General features: G+C 38.5%; 1 protein-coding gene across 1 annotated transcript in view; it reads right to left on the bottom strand.

Annotated features, from left to right (window-relative positions):
* The window catches only part of CCDC175 (coiled-coil domain containing 175), a 71,938-nt gene that overhangs the window by 5,916 nt on the left and 48,039 nt on the right, over positions 1–17,983 (bottom strand). The window contains exons 15-17 of the mRNA XM_034642661.1: positions 14,919–14,998; positions 3,757–3,909; positions 974–1,076 (exon numbers count right to left, since the gene is read on the bottom strand). Of these exons, the coding sequence (XP_034498552.1) occupies positions 974–1,076; positions 3,757–3,909; positions 14,919–14,998 (336 nt within the window). The remainder of the gene's footprint in view (positions 1–973; positions 1,077–3,756; positions 3,910–14,918; positions 14,999–17,983) is intronic.

Consider the following 17,983-nt stretch of genomic DNA (forward strand, 5'->3'; position numbering starts at 1 on the left):
TTTTGACAATTTTAAATTTTGGTGGGATGTGGAGGAGCCCACTGCTAGTGGGATGAAGAATTTGCACAGCGACTCTGGTAAACTGTTGGGCAGTTTCTTATAAAGTTAAACATACACTAACCACACGCCCCAGCAATTCCGCTCCTCAGTATTTCCCCAAGAGAAATGAAAACAAATGTTTGCAAAAATACATGTAAGCAAATAGTAACCAAAAACTGGAAACAATCCAAATGTCCTTCAAACGGTGAATGGATAAGCAAAATAAGGTATATCTGCATAATGGAATACTACTATACAACTATAAAAAGGAGCAAAGCAATGATACATGAATGGATCTAAAAAAAAAAAGTTTGCTGAATGCAAAAATCCAGGTACAAAAGTGTGAGTATTCCATCATTCCATTTGTATCTAATCCTTAGTGACAGAAAGCAGATCAGGGGCACCTGGGTGGCTTAGTTCGTTAAGCTTCAACTCTTAGTTCTGGCTCAGGTTATGATCTCAGGGTGTGAGATCGAGCCCCACATCAGGCTCCATTCTCCTTATGGAGTCTGTTTGAGATTCTTTCCCCCTCCCTCTCCTTCCCCCCTCTGCGCCCCCCCCCCGCTCTTGCTCTCTCACTCTCCATCTCTCTCTAAAATAAAATAAGATCTTAAAGAGAGGGGAGGGGAGGGGAGGGGAGGAAAGGAAAAGGGAGGGGAGAGGAGGGGAGGGGAAGGGGAAGGGAGAAAGTCAATGGTTTCCAGACACTGGAGGTAAGGTGGGAAAGCAACTACAAAGGGACACAAGCGAGATTTTTCAGGGAAAAAATGTTCTTTACCTTGCTTGTGGCAGTGGTTACAGTGGCATGTACATTTATCAAAACTCATTGAATTTTAGATGGGTTCATTTTATTGTATGGAAATCAGTAAAATTTATTTAAATAAAACAAAATTTATTTTTTATATGTTCAGATCACCCACAATACATTACTTACTCTGATGAGCTGTCAGTTGACAAGACAGGTCACTTGATACGGACTTGAGGTCTTCTTTTCCTTTTCTGTATTGCTCTATCTTGTTCTTCATGTATGCAATATACTGGAAATGAAAGATACGTGATTGCTTTAAGCAGTTTAGTTACCATAGATTAATTATCCCTGCATCATTTGGCACACATCTATTGATTCTTCTCCGTGCCACTGACTGCTCTCAGTATAAGGGTAACAGTGGTGAGCAGAGCCCTTGTTAAGCCTACATTCTGGTGAAGGAGGTAAAGGATCTGGCTTCCCAGTAAACATTTAAGAACCCAAATAAACATGGCATTCTGAATATAATTTGCCACAAAAAGAAATCAAAAGGTATTCTGCCTAAATGCATTGTGCCCAAAAACAAAAAAGTGTTCTGTATGCAAACTCTGTGTGCAGGCAATGTACCAAGGCAGCTATGCTTCCAGACTGGAGGAGTTCGGTGTAAGACCTCAGAGAGAGGATTTATCAAGTCTGGAGACCCCACAGAATTGCTCACTCCATTCAGATGTTTCACTGGGTTGGGTGATGGTGATAGTAGTGGGTTGGGTATTAAAGTCATTGCTTTCTGTTCTGACCACCCAATGCTCAGGAATGCTAAACTCCAAAGTCTCTGGGAACTCTGAAAGCATGGGCTTTGGATATAAACATGGCACTGGCCCAGTTTCAAGAGGGAAATAGTCAAATACTGAAATTACTGATAAAAAAAATCTTAGAAGTCACATCTAGTACCACAGGAGACATAGAACTGTTTATAAGCCCGTTATAGGGTCTACTCATGGGGCCTTGATCTTGGTGCCAGTCTGCATGGCTTGTTGGCTGGTTTTGTAGTAAACCAGAGTGGAAATCCCTGTAGGCCAAGTCCAAGTCATCATTCCTGCCCCTCTTTGAATGTGGATCACAGTTTGTAGACAACTTGAATACATGTAGTTCAGCTATTTTCCCATAACTCTCAAATGTGTACACACGCTGAATTGTAATGTATCCATTTATCTGCTCATTTCCTCAGCTAGATGATGAGCTTCCTAAGGACTTGGGGGGGGGTGTCTTATTCATCTCTGTTTTCACTGAGCCTTCTACAAGTCTAGGGACTCAGTGGGTGATTAAAATGTCTGCTGACAGAAGGGATGTAACAAGCAGAACAGAGTGGGGAGTGAATAAGATAACAGCACAGCATCATTCAGGACCTAGTAGATGGTCCATAAATTAGACCTTTTAGAATCAGTTTTTCACAGTCATCCATTTGCTATCCATTAGCAAAGTAGCAATAAAAATTCCAAGTATTTTAATTTTAATAAATAATCTATGTCATCTTGATAAGAAGACAATCTTATGGAATTTCCATGGGTAGATGAAATACCTGATAAGATTGATTCAAGGGCTAGAAGAATGAAGAGGTATTGCACGTGTGCAGGTTAGTGATGCTGGTACCTGGGCTCTGGAGCACATTTACCTTTTCAAAGTACATTAGTACCTTTTATGCCATTTTAATTCTACCAGAAACACGTAATATTGGTGGATAACTGTTGCCATTTACCTGATAAGAAAGAGTACCCAGACAGGTAAAAGGATTTGTCCCTTACTTAGAGTCTTATTGTCATGGGACTGTTTTTATTTTTCTAGCTATTAAAAATTATTAAAAATGTAGATCCTCGGTTTCCTCATCTATAAAAGGGACATAGTATATTATCCACATTAAAGGTTATTGTGAGCATAACGTGGGACAGAATCCCTTTTCCCTGTGAGCCATTGTGCAAAACACTTGGGATACACGGATACAGATCCTCACCTTGAGGTCATTGTGGTTTACTGAAAAAAAATGATACAATCAGTACAAAACCGAGAGACAACCTAATTTTTTAAATGGGCAAGACACTTGAACAGGTACTTCACAAAGATGTATACAAGTGGCCACCAACATATGAATAGATGCTTCATTGATCATCAGGAAAATGCAAACTAAAACCACAATGGGATACCACTACACACTCTCCAGAATGGTTAAGTGGAAAAAAAATAACCAAAGTTTGGTGAGAACGTGGAACCAGTGTGTTCTCACATACCCTGCTGGGAGTGGCGATTTCTGCAACTTCTTTGGGAGATGGCACTGTGCATGAGGGGGGATTTATTGACCATCAACTAGGGTCCACATTCCTATGGCTCTGTAATTCCACTTGAGGGGTGTACCCACCAGAAACATGTACATATGTTCCTGAAAACACATGTACTAGAATGTTCATGGCAACTCTATTTGCAATAGCCCCATCTAGAAATTCTCTAAAGCCCCATCAAGAGAGTTTATAAATTGTAGTATAGTTATACACTTGAATACTATATACGGCACTAAGGCTGAACGAACCATACCCGCATTCAATATAATAAAGATGCACCTTGCAAACAAAGTATTGAGCAAGAGTACATATTGTATCATTCATATACATATACATATAATGTTCAGAAACAGACAAAACTAGTCTTTGGTTAGAAGCCAGTATACTGTTACTTTACCTTGTGGGGACGGGAAAGGACATAGAAGATACCTGGACACTGTTAATGCTTTGTTTCTTGATCTGGGTGCTGGTTACCCATGTGTATTCATTATGTCTTTCACTTATGATTTGTGCCTTGTTTTATATATACTTAATCTTTATTTCGAAAGTTTTAAGAGCTATAATCTCCTTTTCTCTTGTAATTATTATAGGTCTAGGCAGTTAACAAAATCATCATGCAAAATGAAGGGCTCTTGAACTTACTTTTCTTAATTTTTCATTTTCCAGGAGCAAAACATCTACTTTTAAGTCATGCACATAGATTTCATTTTCTAAGTTCTTTAGGGTTTCAAAATGACTTTTAATCTTATGGCTTTCTTGATTTCGTAAGTATTCAAGTTCTTGCTTCACTTTTTCCTGCTCAAACATAAAACCTACAATTATCTCAGAGTTAAATAAGCAGGGCACCAGTGTATTAGATTGCCTGAACCACATTCAGAGAAGGGTTATAATTAATTCCTGAATCATCAGCAGAGGCTATGTATACCTTCCCTTAGAAAAACTTGATATTTAAAACTCCAGAGTTGATTCAATTCTGGGAAGGTGGTGGAGTAAGAGGATTCTGAGCTCAACCCATGGACACACTGAGATAACAGCCGTGTCTGCGCAACTATCTTTGAAAGTGACCCAAAGACTAGCAGAACAGACTTTCATAGAGAAGGGGCAACACTGAAAAGGGTAGGATTGGCAGAGACATAGTTAGGAACCTGAATCCCAGCAAAACTAACCAAAAACAGGAGAGATACCGCAAGCAGCCAGAAGATGGGACCTCATGCCAGGCACCCTAGGCATGAGGGACCCACACTGGAAAGGCAAATCTCCGTAACATTTAACTTTGAAAACCAGTGGGGCTTAAATTCAGGAGTCTTTACAATCAGCAATCAGTGGGGCTTAACTCTGTACTTTAAAAATCAGTAGGCTTAGCTCTGGGAGAGCTGGAGCACTGGAGGACAATAGGAAGCTGAGTTCCCACCCTTAAGGAGCCAGCATAACAAATCATCCTGCTGAGACATAGCATAGAAGCAGCTGTTTGAAAGTACCTGGGGTATATAGGAAGATTTATTTACTAATCTCAGAATGTATGTTGGAGGGGCAGGGATCTTTAGGGGACCATTATAGAACAAAAGTGGTGATGGGTGCCATTTTTCTTCCTCCCTGCTTACCCCCAACTTTGTTGGCCAGACACTTGCAGGAAGCAGCACGAAGGCTCTCCATCTGTCTTGTTGATTAGTGCCCTGTCCCTGCATTCCCCTGCAGACAGGCCCAATACAACCAGCCATACTCCAAAGGCAACCCTCCAAAGTGACTCCTGCCCTGGGGAGAGAGGAAGATATCCACACATGCCAGTATGCTACAGTCCCAGCAGCTGAACCTTATGGCTGGCAGCACATGAGAATGCCCTGGTGACCAGTGAGATGGCAGCCCCAGCAGACCGACAGGGCAGGCACCTGATCTGAGTGCAGGCCCTGCCCACCAACAAAGCCTCTCAGGGGACAAGGAAAGGAAAGTGCCCTATGGCTCTGTGCAACTACAGCCCCAGCAGATGGGCTGAGAGGAGGCACCTGGTTTGAATGCTGACATCACCTAACTACAAGCCCTCAGCAGCCCCAGACTGTCCCTTTAAAAGCACAGAGACCAAACCCTGCCTGGTGCATATGAAACAGGCAAAGAGGGCCATTGCAATGGACTTCACTATAAGGAAACATGGTTCAGCCACAACAGTGGGGCACACACAGCCTACAAAGGTTAGATGCCATTGAAGTGCCTGGCTCTGGTGAACAGGGAGCATTGCACCATTGCGTACCACAGGGCCTCTTCTTCATAAGGCCACTACTTACTTTCAAGATCAGGAGATGTAGCTGACTTTTATAATGCATAGAAAACAAACAAACAAACAAACAAACAAACAGAGTTAGACAAAGTGAGGAGACGGAGGAATAAGCGCCAAATGAAAGAACAGGATAAAACCAAAGCAAAAGAGCCAAATGAAGCAGAGATAAGCTATATGCCTGATAACTCAAATTAATGATCATAAGGATACTCACTGGACTTGAGAGATGAGTGGAGGATCTCAGTTAGACCTTCAATAAAGAGATACAAAATATAAAACAGAACCAGAGATGAAGAGCTCAATAACTGCAATGAAAAATACACTAGAGGAAATCAACAGCAGATTAGAGGAGACAGAAGAACAGATCAGTGTCTGAAAGACAGATGTAATGGAACCAAGCTGAAAAGCAAACAGAACAAAATATAATAGAAAATGAGAATAGGGTAAGGGCACTCAGTGATGTCATCAACTGTAATAACATATGCGTTGTAAGGATCCCAGAAGAGAGAGAGAAGGAGGCAGAAAATTTATTTGAAAAAAATAGCTGAAAACTCCCCTAATCTAAGAAAGGAAACAGACATCCAGATCCAGAAGGCAGAGAGAGCACCAACAAAATTAATGCAAGGAGGTCCACACATAATAATTAAAATGGCAAAATGAGTGATAATTTTAAAAGCAGTAAAAGAAACAGTATATACAAGGGAAACCCCATAAACCTATCAGCTGATTTTTCAGCAGAAATTTTATAGGCCAAAAGGGAGTGGCATAACACATGCAGAGTGCTGAAAGAAAAAAGAATCTGCAACCCAGAATACTCCACTCAGCAAGGCTGTTATTCAGAATTGAAGGAGAGAGAAAGAGTTTCCCAGACAAACAAAAGTAAAGGAATTCATGACCACTAAACCAGCCTTATAAGAAATGTTAAAGGGAATTCTTTAAGTGGAAAAAAAAATGCCATAATCAGGAGTAAGAAAACTATGAAAGGAAAAAAATTTCACAAGTAAATGCAAAAATATAGTAAAAGTAGATTAATCACTTATAAAACAGTATGGAAGTAGAGCACAAAAGGAGTAAAATCAATTATATCTATAAAAATTGGCCAAAGGATACACAATTTTTTTTAAATGTAAAATATGCCATCATATACATAAAATGTGGGGGGCTTAGTAAAACCTTAGTGCTTTTAGGGGCACCTGGGTGGCTCTGTCAGTTAAGCATTGACTCTTGATTTCAGAGCTCAGGTCATGATCTCAGGGCTGTGGGATCAAGCCCCAAGATGGGCTCCATGCTGGGCATGGAGTCTGCTTGAGATTATCTCTCTCCCTCTTCTTCTGCCCCTACCCCTCCCTTAAAAATAAAAATAAATAGTTCTGGAAAAACTGCACACCTGCATGCAAAAGAATGAAATTGGGCCATTTTATTACCCTATCCACACAAATAAACTCAAAATGGATTAAAGACCTAAATGTGAGACTGGAAACCATAAAATTCTTAGATGAAAACACAGGCAGTAATTTCTGTGACATCAGCCATAAAAACATTTTCCTAGATATGGCTCCTCGAGCAAGGGAAACAAAAGCAACAATAAACTACTGGGATTACATCAAAATAGAAAGTTTTGCACAGTGATGGAAACCATTAACAAAACAAAGGCAACCTACTGAATGGGAAAAGATATTTGCAAATGATATATCTGATAAGGTGTTAATATCAAAATATATATAAAGAACTTCTACAACTCAACACCAAAAAACCCAAATAATCCAGTTAAAAAATGCACAGAGGATATGAAAAGACATTTTTCCAAAGAAAACATACAGATGGCCAACACGCACACATGAAAAAATCCTCAACATCACTAATCCTTAGGGAAATGCAAATCAAAGCCACAATGAGAGAAAGGAGAATAAGAGAATCCTAAGCACACTTTGTCCCACAGATTCACATAGATAACATCCACATCAGGGCAAATAACCTAGTAAATAACCTGAAAACTGGCAGAACAGACTCTCCACAGCTAAATGTAGAGAAGAGGCCACACTGAAAAGGATAGGAAGGGCAGAGACATGGTGAGGAGCCAAACTGATCCATAGGAGGGAGGGACACCACAGGCATAGAGAAGGGAAAGGAAAAGACCCCTCCCCAGGCACCCCAGGCAAGGGAGACCCGCATTAGGAAGATGAATCCCCACAATATTGGCTTTGAAAACCAGATGGGTCTAACTTTGTGAGTTCTTACAGTTGGTTGGGCTTAACACCTGGAACTTTAAAACTCAGTGGCCTGGGCTGTGGGATGGGTAGAGAGCAATAGAAAACTGAGTTCCCACCCTTAAAGATAAATCACAACAAACAGCCCCACTGAGATACAGCATGGAAGCAGTGGTTTGAAAAATGCCTGGGGTAGACAGGAAGGAGATTTATTTACCAATCTTAGAGCACGTACTGTAGGGGCAGGGATCTTTGGGAGACTTCTCCAAGAACAAAAGAGCTGGCAGTCACCATTTCCCTTCCCAGATCCCCAGACTAGATACACAGACACCTTCAGGAACCACTGCAGCCTGAACACTCCTGCCTAGCTTGCTAACAGTGTGCCCTGCCCTTATGCTGTTTCTCAAAGCTCCCCCACCAATCTGGTGAGGCAGTTTTCTAAAGTGGCTCCAGGTCCCCTCCCACAGCAGACCAGCAGTGACCTTGCTGGCACCTCATGCCCCACCCCTGCATTCTTCTACAGACTTGCCCTTGGCAGTTCTCCAGGCCACAGGTCCCCTCCTGCAGCAGACCAGCACACTATTTTCTAACAACATGCACCCACCTGCATTCTCTTGTAGGCCCACCCTTAGTAGGAGTCCATCCAAAGCAGTGCCACAAGCCTGGCAATGTGCAAGCATCCCTGACTGAGGGGGATGCTTGCACACTGGTAACAAAATGGAGTCACCATTTTAAAGTGACTCCTGTCCCAGGGAGAGGGGAAGATAACCATACACATTTGTCTGATTTAGACCCCAGCAGTGGGCTGGGGACAAACATCTGGTCTGACTGCAGGCTCCACTCACCAGTGAAAGCTTCTCAGAGGACAAGACAGGGATAGCACCTTACAGTTCAGGGCTACCACACCTCAGGCAAATGCCTAGTCTGACTCAGCTCAAGCCCCAGGTGACCCCAGACTGGCTCACTAACAGCCCAGGGACCAAGTCCTGCCCACAACAGTCAGAGAGAGCCAGGCAACCATGGCTCTACCACAGAAGTAGAGCACATGCAACACACACAGGAGACACCCTTGAGGCACCAATTTCTGGCAAACAGGGGACACTGCATTACAGGACCTGTTCTTCAGAAGGCCACTGTTTTCAAGGGGTGGAGATATAGCTGATATTCCTGACACATGGGAACAGACACAGAGAGTTAGTCAAAATGAGGAAACAGAAGAATATGTCCCAAATGAAATAACAGGACAAAATCACAGCAAGAGAGCTGAAAGAAATGGAAATAAGTAATAGGCCTGATAATATAAACTAATGGTCATAAAGATACTCACTGGACTTGAAAAAAGAGTGGAGGACCTCAGTGAGACTCTCAACAAAGAGACAGAAAACAAAAGAGAATCAATCAGAGATGAAGGACTCAATAAATGAAATAAAAAATACACTAGAGGGAATAAATAGTAAATTAAAGAAAGCAGAATATATCAGTGACCCAGAGGATAAGGTAATAGAAAGCAATCAAGCTAAGCAGGAGAGGAAAAAAAGACTAATAAAAATGAAAATAGATTAAGGGAACTCAATGATAACATTGAGCGTTATAACATTCACATTATAGGGTTCCCAGGAGAAGGGAGAGAAAAGGGGCCAGAAAATTTATTTGAAGACATAACAACTGAACACATCCCTAATCTGGGGAAGGAAATAGACATCCAGATCCAGGATGCACAGAGCATTCCCAACAAATCAACCCATGGAGGTCCACACAAAGACATGTGGTAATTAAAATGGCAAAATGTAGTGATAAAGAGAGAATTTTTAAATCAGCAAAAGAAAAGAAGGTTACATAAAAGGAAAACCCCATGAACCTATCCAATGATTTTTTTCAGCAGAAACATCACAGACAGATGGGAGTGGCATGATATATTCAAAGTCTAAAAAGAAAAATCCTGCATCCAAGAATACTTTACTCAGCAAGGCTATCATTCAGAATAGAAGGAGAGATAAAGAGTTTCCCAGACAATCAAAAGTTAAAGGAGGTCATGACCACTAAACCAGCCTTACAAGAAATGTTAAGGGGGATTCTTTGAGTGGAAAGGAAAGACCATAAGCAGGACTAAGAAAGTAGGAAGCACAAAAGTATGTCTATAAAAATCAGTCAAGGGATTCACAAAGTAAAAGGACGTGAAGTATGATACCATATACCTAAAATGTTGGAGGTGGGAGGGAGAGTAAAAATTCAGTGCTTTTAGCATAGGTTCAAACTTAAGTGACCATCAACTTAATATAAACTTATATATATATATAAGAAGTTACATAAATCTAATGGAAACCACAATAAAAAAAAACCAGTAAAAAATATGGAAAAAAACAGAAAGGGATCTGAGTATGTCATTAAAAAAGCCAGCAAACTGTGAAAGAAGCAAGCAAGAGAAAAAAAGAACAGAGAAGAACTGCAAAAACAACTATACAACAAGTAACAAAATGGCACTAAGTATATACCTATCAGTAATTACTTTGAATGTAAATGGACTAAACACTCCAAACAAAAGACATATGGTAACGGAATGGATAAAAAGAAACACAAGACCCATCTATATGCTACCTACAAGAGACTCATTTGAGTCCTAAAGACACATGCAGATCAAAAGTGAAGGGATAGAAAAGCATTTATCATGCAAATGGAAGTGAAAATAAAGTTAGGATAGTAATATCTGTATCAGACAAAATACACTTTAAAACAAACACTGTAACAAGAGACAAAGAATCATAAAGGGAATCATAAACATAAAGGGAACAATTCAACATGAAGGTATTTGTAAATATTTATGCCCCCAACATGCCATCATCCAAATACATAGCAAACAACAACAAAAAAGAAAATAAACAATAGTAATACAATAATAATAGGAGACTTTTACACCCCACTTACATCAATGGATAGATCATCCCAACAGAAAATCAGCAAGGAAACAGTGGTTTTGAAGGACATATTGGACCAAATGGATTTAACAGATATATTCAGAATATTCCATCCTGAAACAGTGGAATACATATTCTTTCCAAGCGCACATGGAATGTTCTCCAGAATAGATCCCATATTAGGCCACAAAACAAATCTCAGAAAACTCAAAAAGACTGAAATCATACCATGCATCCTTTCCAACCACAATACTATGAAACTAGAAATCAACCCCAAGAAAAATCTGGAAAGAACACATATACGGACTTAAATAATATGCTACTAAATGATGAATGGGTCAGCTAAGAAATCAAAGAGGAAATAAAAAAATACATGGAGACAAATGAAAATGAAAACTAACAGTCCAAAATCTTTGGGGTGCAACAAAAGCTGTTCTGAGAGGAAAGTTTATAGCAATATAGGCCTACCCCAAGAAGATAGAAAAATCTCAAATAAACAACCTAACCTTATACCATAAGGTATAAGAAGAACAAAGCCCAAAGTCAGTAGAATAAAGGAAAATAGAGGAATAAAGGAAATAAAGATTAGAGCAGAAATAAATGAAATAAAAAACTAGAAAAAAAACACACCAGAACAGATGGATAAAGTCGGGGAGATGGTTCTTTGAAAATGTCAACAAAATTGATAAACTGTTAGCGAGATTCATCATAAAAAAGAGAGAAAGAGAACTCAAACAAAATCAGAAGTAAGAGAAAAGAAATCACAACCAACACCATAGAAAACAAAGGATTGTAAGAGAATATCATGAAAAGTTATATGCCCACAAATTAGACAACATAGAATGGAAACATTCCTAGAAACATATAAGCCCCCAAAACTAAATCAAGAAGAAATAGAAAATTTGAACAGACTGATTGCCAGCAATGAAATTGAATCAGCAATCATAAAACTCCCAAAAAACAAAAGTCGAGGAACAGACAGCTTCACAGGTATATTCTACCAACATTTAAAGGAAGAGTTCATACCTATTCTTTTCAAACTATTCCAAAAAATGGAAGATGAAGGAAAGCTTCCCAATTCATTCTATGAAGCCAGCATTACCCTGATGCCACAACCATGTAAAGACACTATAAAAAAGGGAAATTACAGGCCAATATGTCTGATGAACACAGATGCAAAAATCCTCAATAAAATATTAACAAACTGGATCCAACAGTACATTTAAAAAAAATTATTCACCAGGATTCAAGTGGGAATGTTCGTGGGATGCAAGTGTGGTCAAATATTTGCAAATCAATCCACATAATACATCATGTCAACAAAAGAATGGAGACAAACCATATGACCATTTCAATAGATGCAGAAAAAGCATTTGACAAAGTATGACATCTATTCACAATAAAAACTCTCAACAAAGTAGGTTTAGAGGGAACATACCTCAACATAATAAAGGCCTTATATGAAAACCCCACAGCTAACATTATACTCAATGTTGAAAACTGATAGCTTTCTCCCTAAGATCAAGAACAAGACAAGGATGTCCACTCTCACAAGTTTTTTTTTTTTTCCTCCACATAGTACTGGAAGTCTGAGCAACAGCAATTAGACGAGAAAAAGAAATAAAAGGTATCCAAATTGGTAAGTAAAAATTTCACTGTCTGCAGATGACATGATACTCTATATAGAAAACCCTGAAGACTCCACCAGAAAACTACTAGAACTGATAAATGGATTCATTAAGTTAGTAGGATACAAAATCAATATACAGAAACCTGTTGCATTTCTATACACCAATAATGAAGTAGCAGAAAGAGAAATTAAGGAAACAGTCCCATTTATAATTGCACTAAAACAATAAAATACCTAGAAATAAACATAACCAACGAGGTGAAAGACTTGTACTCTGAGTATAAAATATTGATGAAAGAAATAGAAGATGGCACAAATGGAAAAATAGCCCATACTCATAGTTTGGGAGAACAAATACTGTTAAAATGTTCATACTACTCAAAGCAATCTACAGATTTAATGCAATCCGTATCAAAATACCAATAGTATTTCTCACAGAACTAGAACAAATGATACTAAAATTTGTATGGAACATCACAAGACCCTGAATGGCCAAAGCGAGCTTCAACAGAACAAAACTGGAGGTATTACAATCCCTCCTTCATTATATACTACAAAGCTCAAGTAATCAAAACAGTATGGTACTGGCACAAAAATAGACATATAGACCAATGGTACAGAACAGAGAGCCCAGACATAAACCCACAATTATATGGTCAATTAATCTTCAATATGCAATAAAGACAGTCTCTTCAACAAACAGTGGTAGGAAAACTGGACATCTACATGCAAAAGGATGAAATTAAACTACCTTCTTACACCATACACAGAAATAAACTCAAAATGGATTAAAGACCTAAATGAGAAACCTGATACCATAGAAATTCTAGAAGAGATCACAGGTAGTAATTTCTCTGACACCAGCCATAGCAACATTTTTCTAGATATGTCTCCTGAGGGAAAGGAAATAAAAGCAAAAATAAACCATTAGGACTACATCAAAACAAAAAGCTTCTGCACAGCAAAGGAAACAATCAACAAAACTAAAAGACAACTTAATGAAGGGGAGAAGATATTTGCAAATGACATATCTGACATACGCATATTAATATCCAAAAATATAAAGCACTTATACGACTCAACACTAGAAAACCAAGTAATCCAATTTAAAAATGGGCAAAAGACATGCACATTCAGATACAGACACATGAAAAGATGCTAAACATCACTCATCAGCAGAAAAATGCAAACCAAAACCACAATGAGCTATCACCGCGCACCTGTGAGAATGGCTAAAATAAAAAACTCAAGAAACAACAACTGATGGCGAGAATGTGGAGAAAAAGAAACCCTCGGGTGCTTTGGTGGGAATGCAAATTGGTACAGCCACTGTGGAAAACAGTATGGAGTTTCCTCGAAAAATTAAAAATGGAAATACCCTACAATTCAGGAATCATACTACCTGGGTATTTACCCAAAGAATATGTAAAAGCTAATTTAAAGGGATATATCCACCCCTTGGTTTATTGTAGCATTATTTATAATAGCCAAGATATGGAAGCAACCTGAGTGTCCATGGATAGATGAATGGATAAAGGACAGGTGGTATATATATATAAAATATACATATATACATACACACACATACACAATGGAATATTCCTCAGCCATAAAGACAAATGAGATCTTGCCATTTGCAATAACATGGGTGGACCTAGAGTGTATAATGCTGAGTGAAGTGAGTCAGCCAGGGAAAGACAAATACCATACTGACTTCACTCTTACGTGGCATTTAAGAAACACAACAAACAGAAAAAAGGACGCAAACAAAAAACCAGACTCTTAAATACAGAGAAAAAACTGGCAGTTGCCAAAGGGGTGGTGGATGCCAGGATGGGCATAGTAAATAAAGAGGATTAAGAGTTCCCTCGTTGCGATGAGCACTGAGTAATGTATAGATAGCATTGTTGAATGATTATATTGTCCACCTGAAACTAATATAACACTATATGTTGATTATACCTGAATAAAAAATAAATAAACTCCAAAGTGATTCATGGAAATTTTTTTCATAAACTCCGGGAAGCAAGTTAAGACAAGTTGTTGAAACAACTTCATAAAATAGAATATACTTTGATATATGAACAATTTTATGGCAAAAATCAGGGAGAGGGAAGTGGAATTTATTGAGGCTTTTTTCAGGGAGGATTTACTATTTCTTGAGGAGAAAAGAATATCACTTTATGGATTTTTCAGAATTTTCTACTGAATTCTGTATTTGGTTCTTAGTCATTATACTGTTATAAATTGCATAATCTTTAGTCATTGTATAATCATCACTAGCAGAATCTTACTAAGAAAATGCAATTGCAAACATGGTATACTTATTAGTGCTCTTCTCCTTCATCTTTCTCTACCCACAACATGTTAAAAGTTACTTTTGATATCAGTGCATCTCAAAAAATTGAATGTTTCTATTTGTAATTGGCCAACTCTACACTCATATGTTTATCATTAACTACTGATTATATATTTAAAAGGTAGTAAATGTCTCTTTACCTTCTCTCATTTTATCCGCTCCCTCCCCACCTCTGCAACCTCTGTGCACTTACCCTGGTCTTCACAGGAAATTAACAGAGTAACAGATCTCAAAAGAACCTTAGAGAGCAATCTCTACCTTAAATAAGAAAACTGAGGCCGCCCAATGATTTTCCCATGATACGTGTTAGTTGCGTCTAGAGTCTCTGTGTATACATACATACACACACACACACACACACACAATTACAGTTTATATATATCAGTATTCAATAAAAGAAAGAAGAATGAATGCATTTGCTCTTTACCGTGTTGCTAAAATATCTTGAGAAGTCTTTCGCCATTTGCGAAATGTTATCATTTAGTAAATTCTGCTCCTGCTTTTGTGCTATAAGAGAAAAAATAAATATCCACAATGTTTAGTTTAAAAAATGAAAATAAGACACATGCCTAATTTTAAAAGTCATATACTATTATAGCGCTTATAACAAAACACGTAAGTCAGGTGCTTTCCAACATAGTACCCACCCTTATATTTGACTCCTCAGAATTAACCATTTTTTTTCTATTTTCTTAATAAATGCTTATAGGGTTATTTCTTGATTTGTCATTTTAAGACATTTTCTACTTTCTTCCTAATATAGAAGAGAAGATAGAATGCTTACTCCCATCCCTATGCCCCCCACCCACACTTACAACCTACCTCCATGTTTCCCCCTTCTAACCTCTCCGATAAAGTCATTTTTTTTAAATGAATTTTAACTATTTAGGTCATTATGACAATGTAAATATTATTCATGGATGAGACAAATGGTGTTGTATAATTATACCTCCTCTCCTGCATAATTTTTTGTTTTTCTAGGACTTAAAAATAGCCTTTTTCTTACTTGTTTAGTTTTCCATGTACACATTAATTTGTCAAAATCTATAACAGAATCGTAAAATCTTCCCAATATTACTTCTCACATGGTCACACACCTTAGGTGATCTATCAGCTCCATTCCTCCTCCCTCCCCCACGGCCTTCTGTTTTTGTTTTTCTTGAGGCCTGCACAGCTGAACACCTGGGACTTCCCTTTGCATCCCCCTTATGTTGGACCCCTGTTTTCTGAATTTCACATCCTCCTTTTTTTCTTGATTTATTCCCTCTTTGTCGAAGCAAGTTTTGTACTAACTTCCTGAGACCAGAATAAATGAAATATCTTGAGATCTTATATATCTGAATGCATCTCTACTCTGTATTTTTACTTGACTAATAGTTTGGATGGGCAGCTAATGCTGGAAACTATTTTCTCTCAGAATTTTGAAGGCAATGTCTCCTAACATTTAGTATAATATTACAGTTAAGAAGTCTAAAACCATTCTGATTCTAATCTTTTGTGTAAGATCTGCTTTTTCTCTCTAGAAGTCTTTTTTTCTCCTGAAATCCCAAAGTGATGTTACTTAGTGTCTTTTCTTTCAGAAATTGCTCTGGGGATTTGATGGGCCTTTTCAAATAGTAAACTCATATTCTCCAATTCTGAGAAATATTTTTGTATTATTTCCTGGATAACTTTATCCTTTGCATTTTTTTTCTCCTTTTTTCTGGCCTTCCTGTTAATTAGACATTCAACATCTCAGAATAGACTTCTAAATTTCTTACTCTTTTAACTTGTTCTTCAGCTCCTTATTTTTTGTTCTATTTTTGGAGAGATTTCCTCAACTTTTCTTAGAATCCTATTAAATTTAAAAATTTTGGTTGCTATATTTTTCATTTCTAAGAGTTCTTTCTTGTTTTCTGTTCTTTAAGCATCTTGTTCTTTTTTCATAAATGCAATATCTTTTTTTCTACAAATATAACTTTAAGATATATCTTCTATAATACATAGAATGTATATTTTCTATAATATGTAGAGACTATAAATACACATTATGTATAATATAGAGAGAATATATAATCTCCTAGACTATATCTTCAAAAGTATTCTTATATTCTTTGTGTCATCTATGTTTCCATCAGCTTCTGTTTTTCTGTCTGCTTTAGTCTCTACCTTTCATTTTGGAATTTTTCCCAAGGTGTCTGGTGATCTTTGATTGTCTAATCTTATCCAAGCATGGGGCACTGAAAGTTTCAGTTCCTGGGTCGGCTCGCTGTACAGTGATCAGGAAGGGACCAGCCATGTTGTTGGGGGATCCTCAAATGTTAGATTGTGTGGGGCTTTTCTCTGTTAGGTTTCCTTAGAGAAGAATCCAACCAACCCCCACCTTCTTCAGAGTGGGGAAGAGGTAGGAAAGGATTACAGAATAGTCCCACACAATGGGCTGGCAGGCTTCATCAAGCTGAGCAGTGGAATGGGGGTCTCTGTACAGCATCTGTCTTCTACCCTCAGTCATATTTGATATTCTGCAGTTTAGAATCTGTTGGGCCAACTTCTCTACCACCATTGGGAGGCAGAGTCACTCCACGGCACAGAAGAGGGCATCTGACCTGCCAGTCTCACTGCTCGTTAGAAAGATTTTCAACCAATCTTCAGCCCCATGACTCATCTCAGCTTCACGGTATCAGGGTCCTCCAATGCCCAAGACTTGCCAGGTCCTGTGGAGAGAACGCTTTGCTTTCACAGTGTGTTTTCTTTGCAGGCACTTGCTATTCAGATTTCCCTCTTGTTAATACCTCTATCCAATGACACCTTCCAAAAATTTGTTGATGTTCGTTATCTGTGGATATCTTCTCTGCCAGTCTCTGTACCTGTGAGTTTATAACTTTTTTCCCTAAAAAACACCTTTTACACCCATTTCTTAAATGAAGTTTCATTAGGGAGCAAAGATAGATGTTTGACCCATCACATTTAACCAAAAGTCATTACATTGTTTTTTATATGTACTGAGCTGATTTCATCCTCTGTAAGTCTCACTGCTGGCAGGTGAAGCATATTTTCCTACTCTCTGGACACACTGCTGTTTTGTTCCCTTTTCTACCTTTCTCTTGCCTTCCCATCTTTTCTCTACTTTCTTTTGTATTTCTCTCTTTTCTTTGCTCAAGAGAATCAGAACTTGCAATATATGGCAATATATCCCTTACTTTCATACTTATCGTGTTTCTTACATCCTTCACCTTGGCACAAGAAGGGATGGGAGGAAAGGTTGGGAGAACAGAAAATTGGGGATGAAGTACATGTGTACCATGACTCTTGGTAGAAGTAGCAAACAAACAAACAAACAAAAAAATCTACATGAGTTAACTAAATGAAAATCTGGCAAGAAGTGGAAAATCAGGGGCGCCTGGGTGGCACAACGGTTAAGCATCTGCCTTCGGCTCAGGGCGTGATCCCGGCGTTATGGGATTGAGCCCCACATCAGGCTCCTCCGCTGGGAGCCTGCTTCTTCCTCTCCCA

Source organism: Ailuropoda melanoleuca, chromosome 14 (genome assembly GCF_002007445.2).
Source record: "Ailuropoda melanoleuca isolate Jingjing chromosome 14, ASM200744v2, whole genome shotgun sequence".
NCBI lineage: Eukaryota > Metazoa > Chordata > Mammalia > Carnivora > Ursidae > Ailuropoda > Ailuropoda melanoleuca.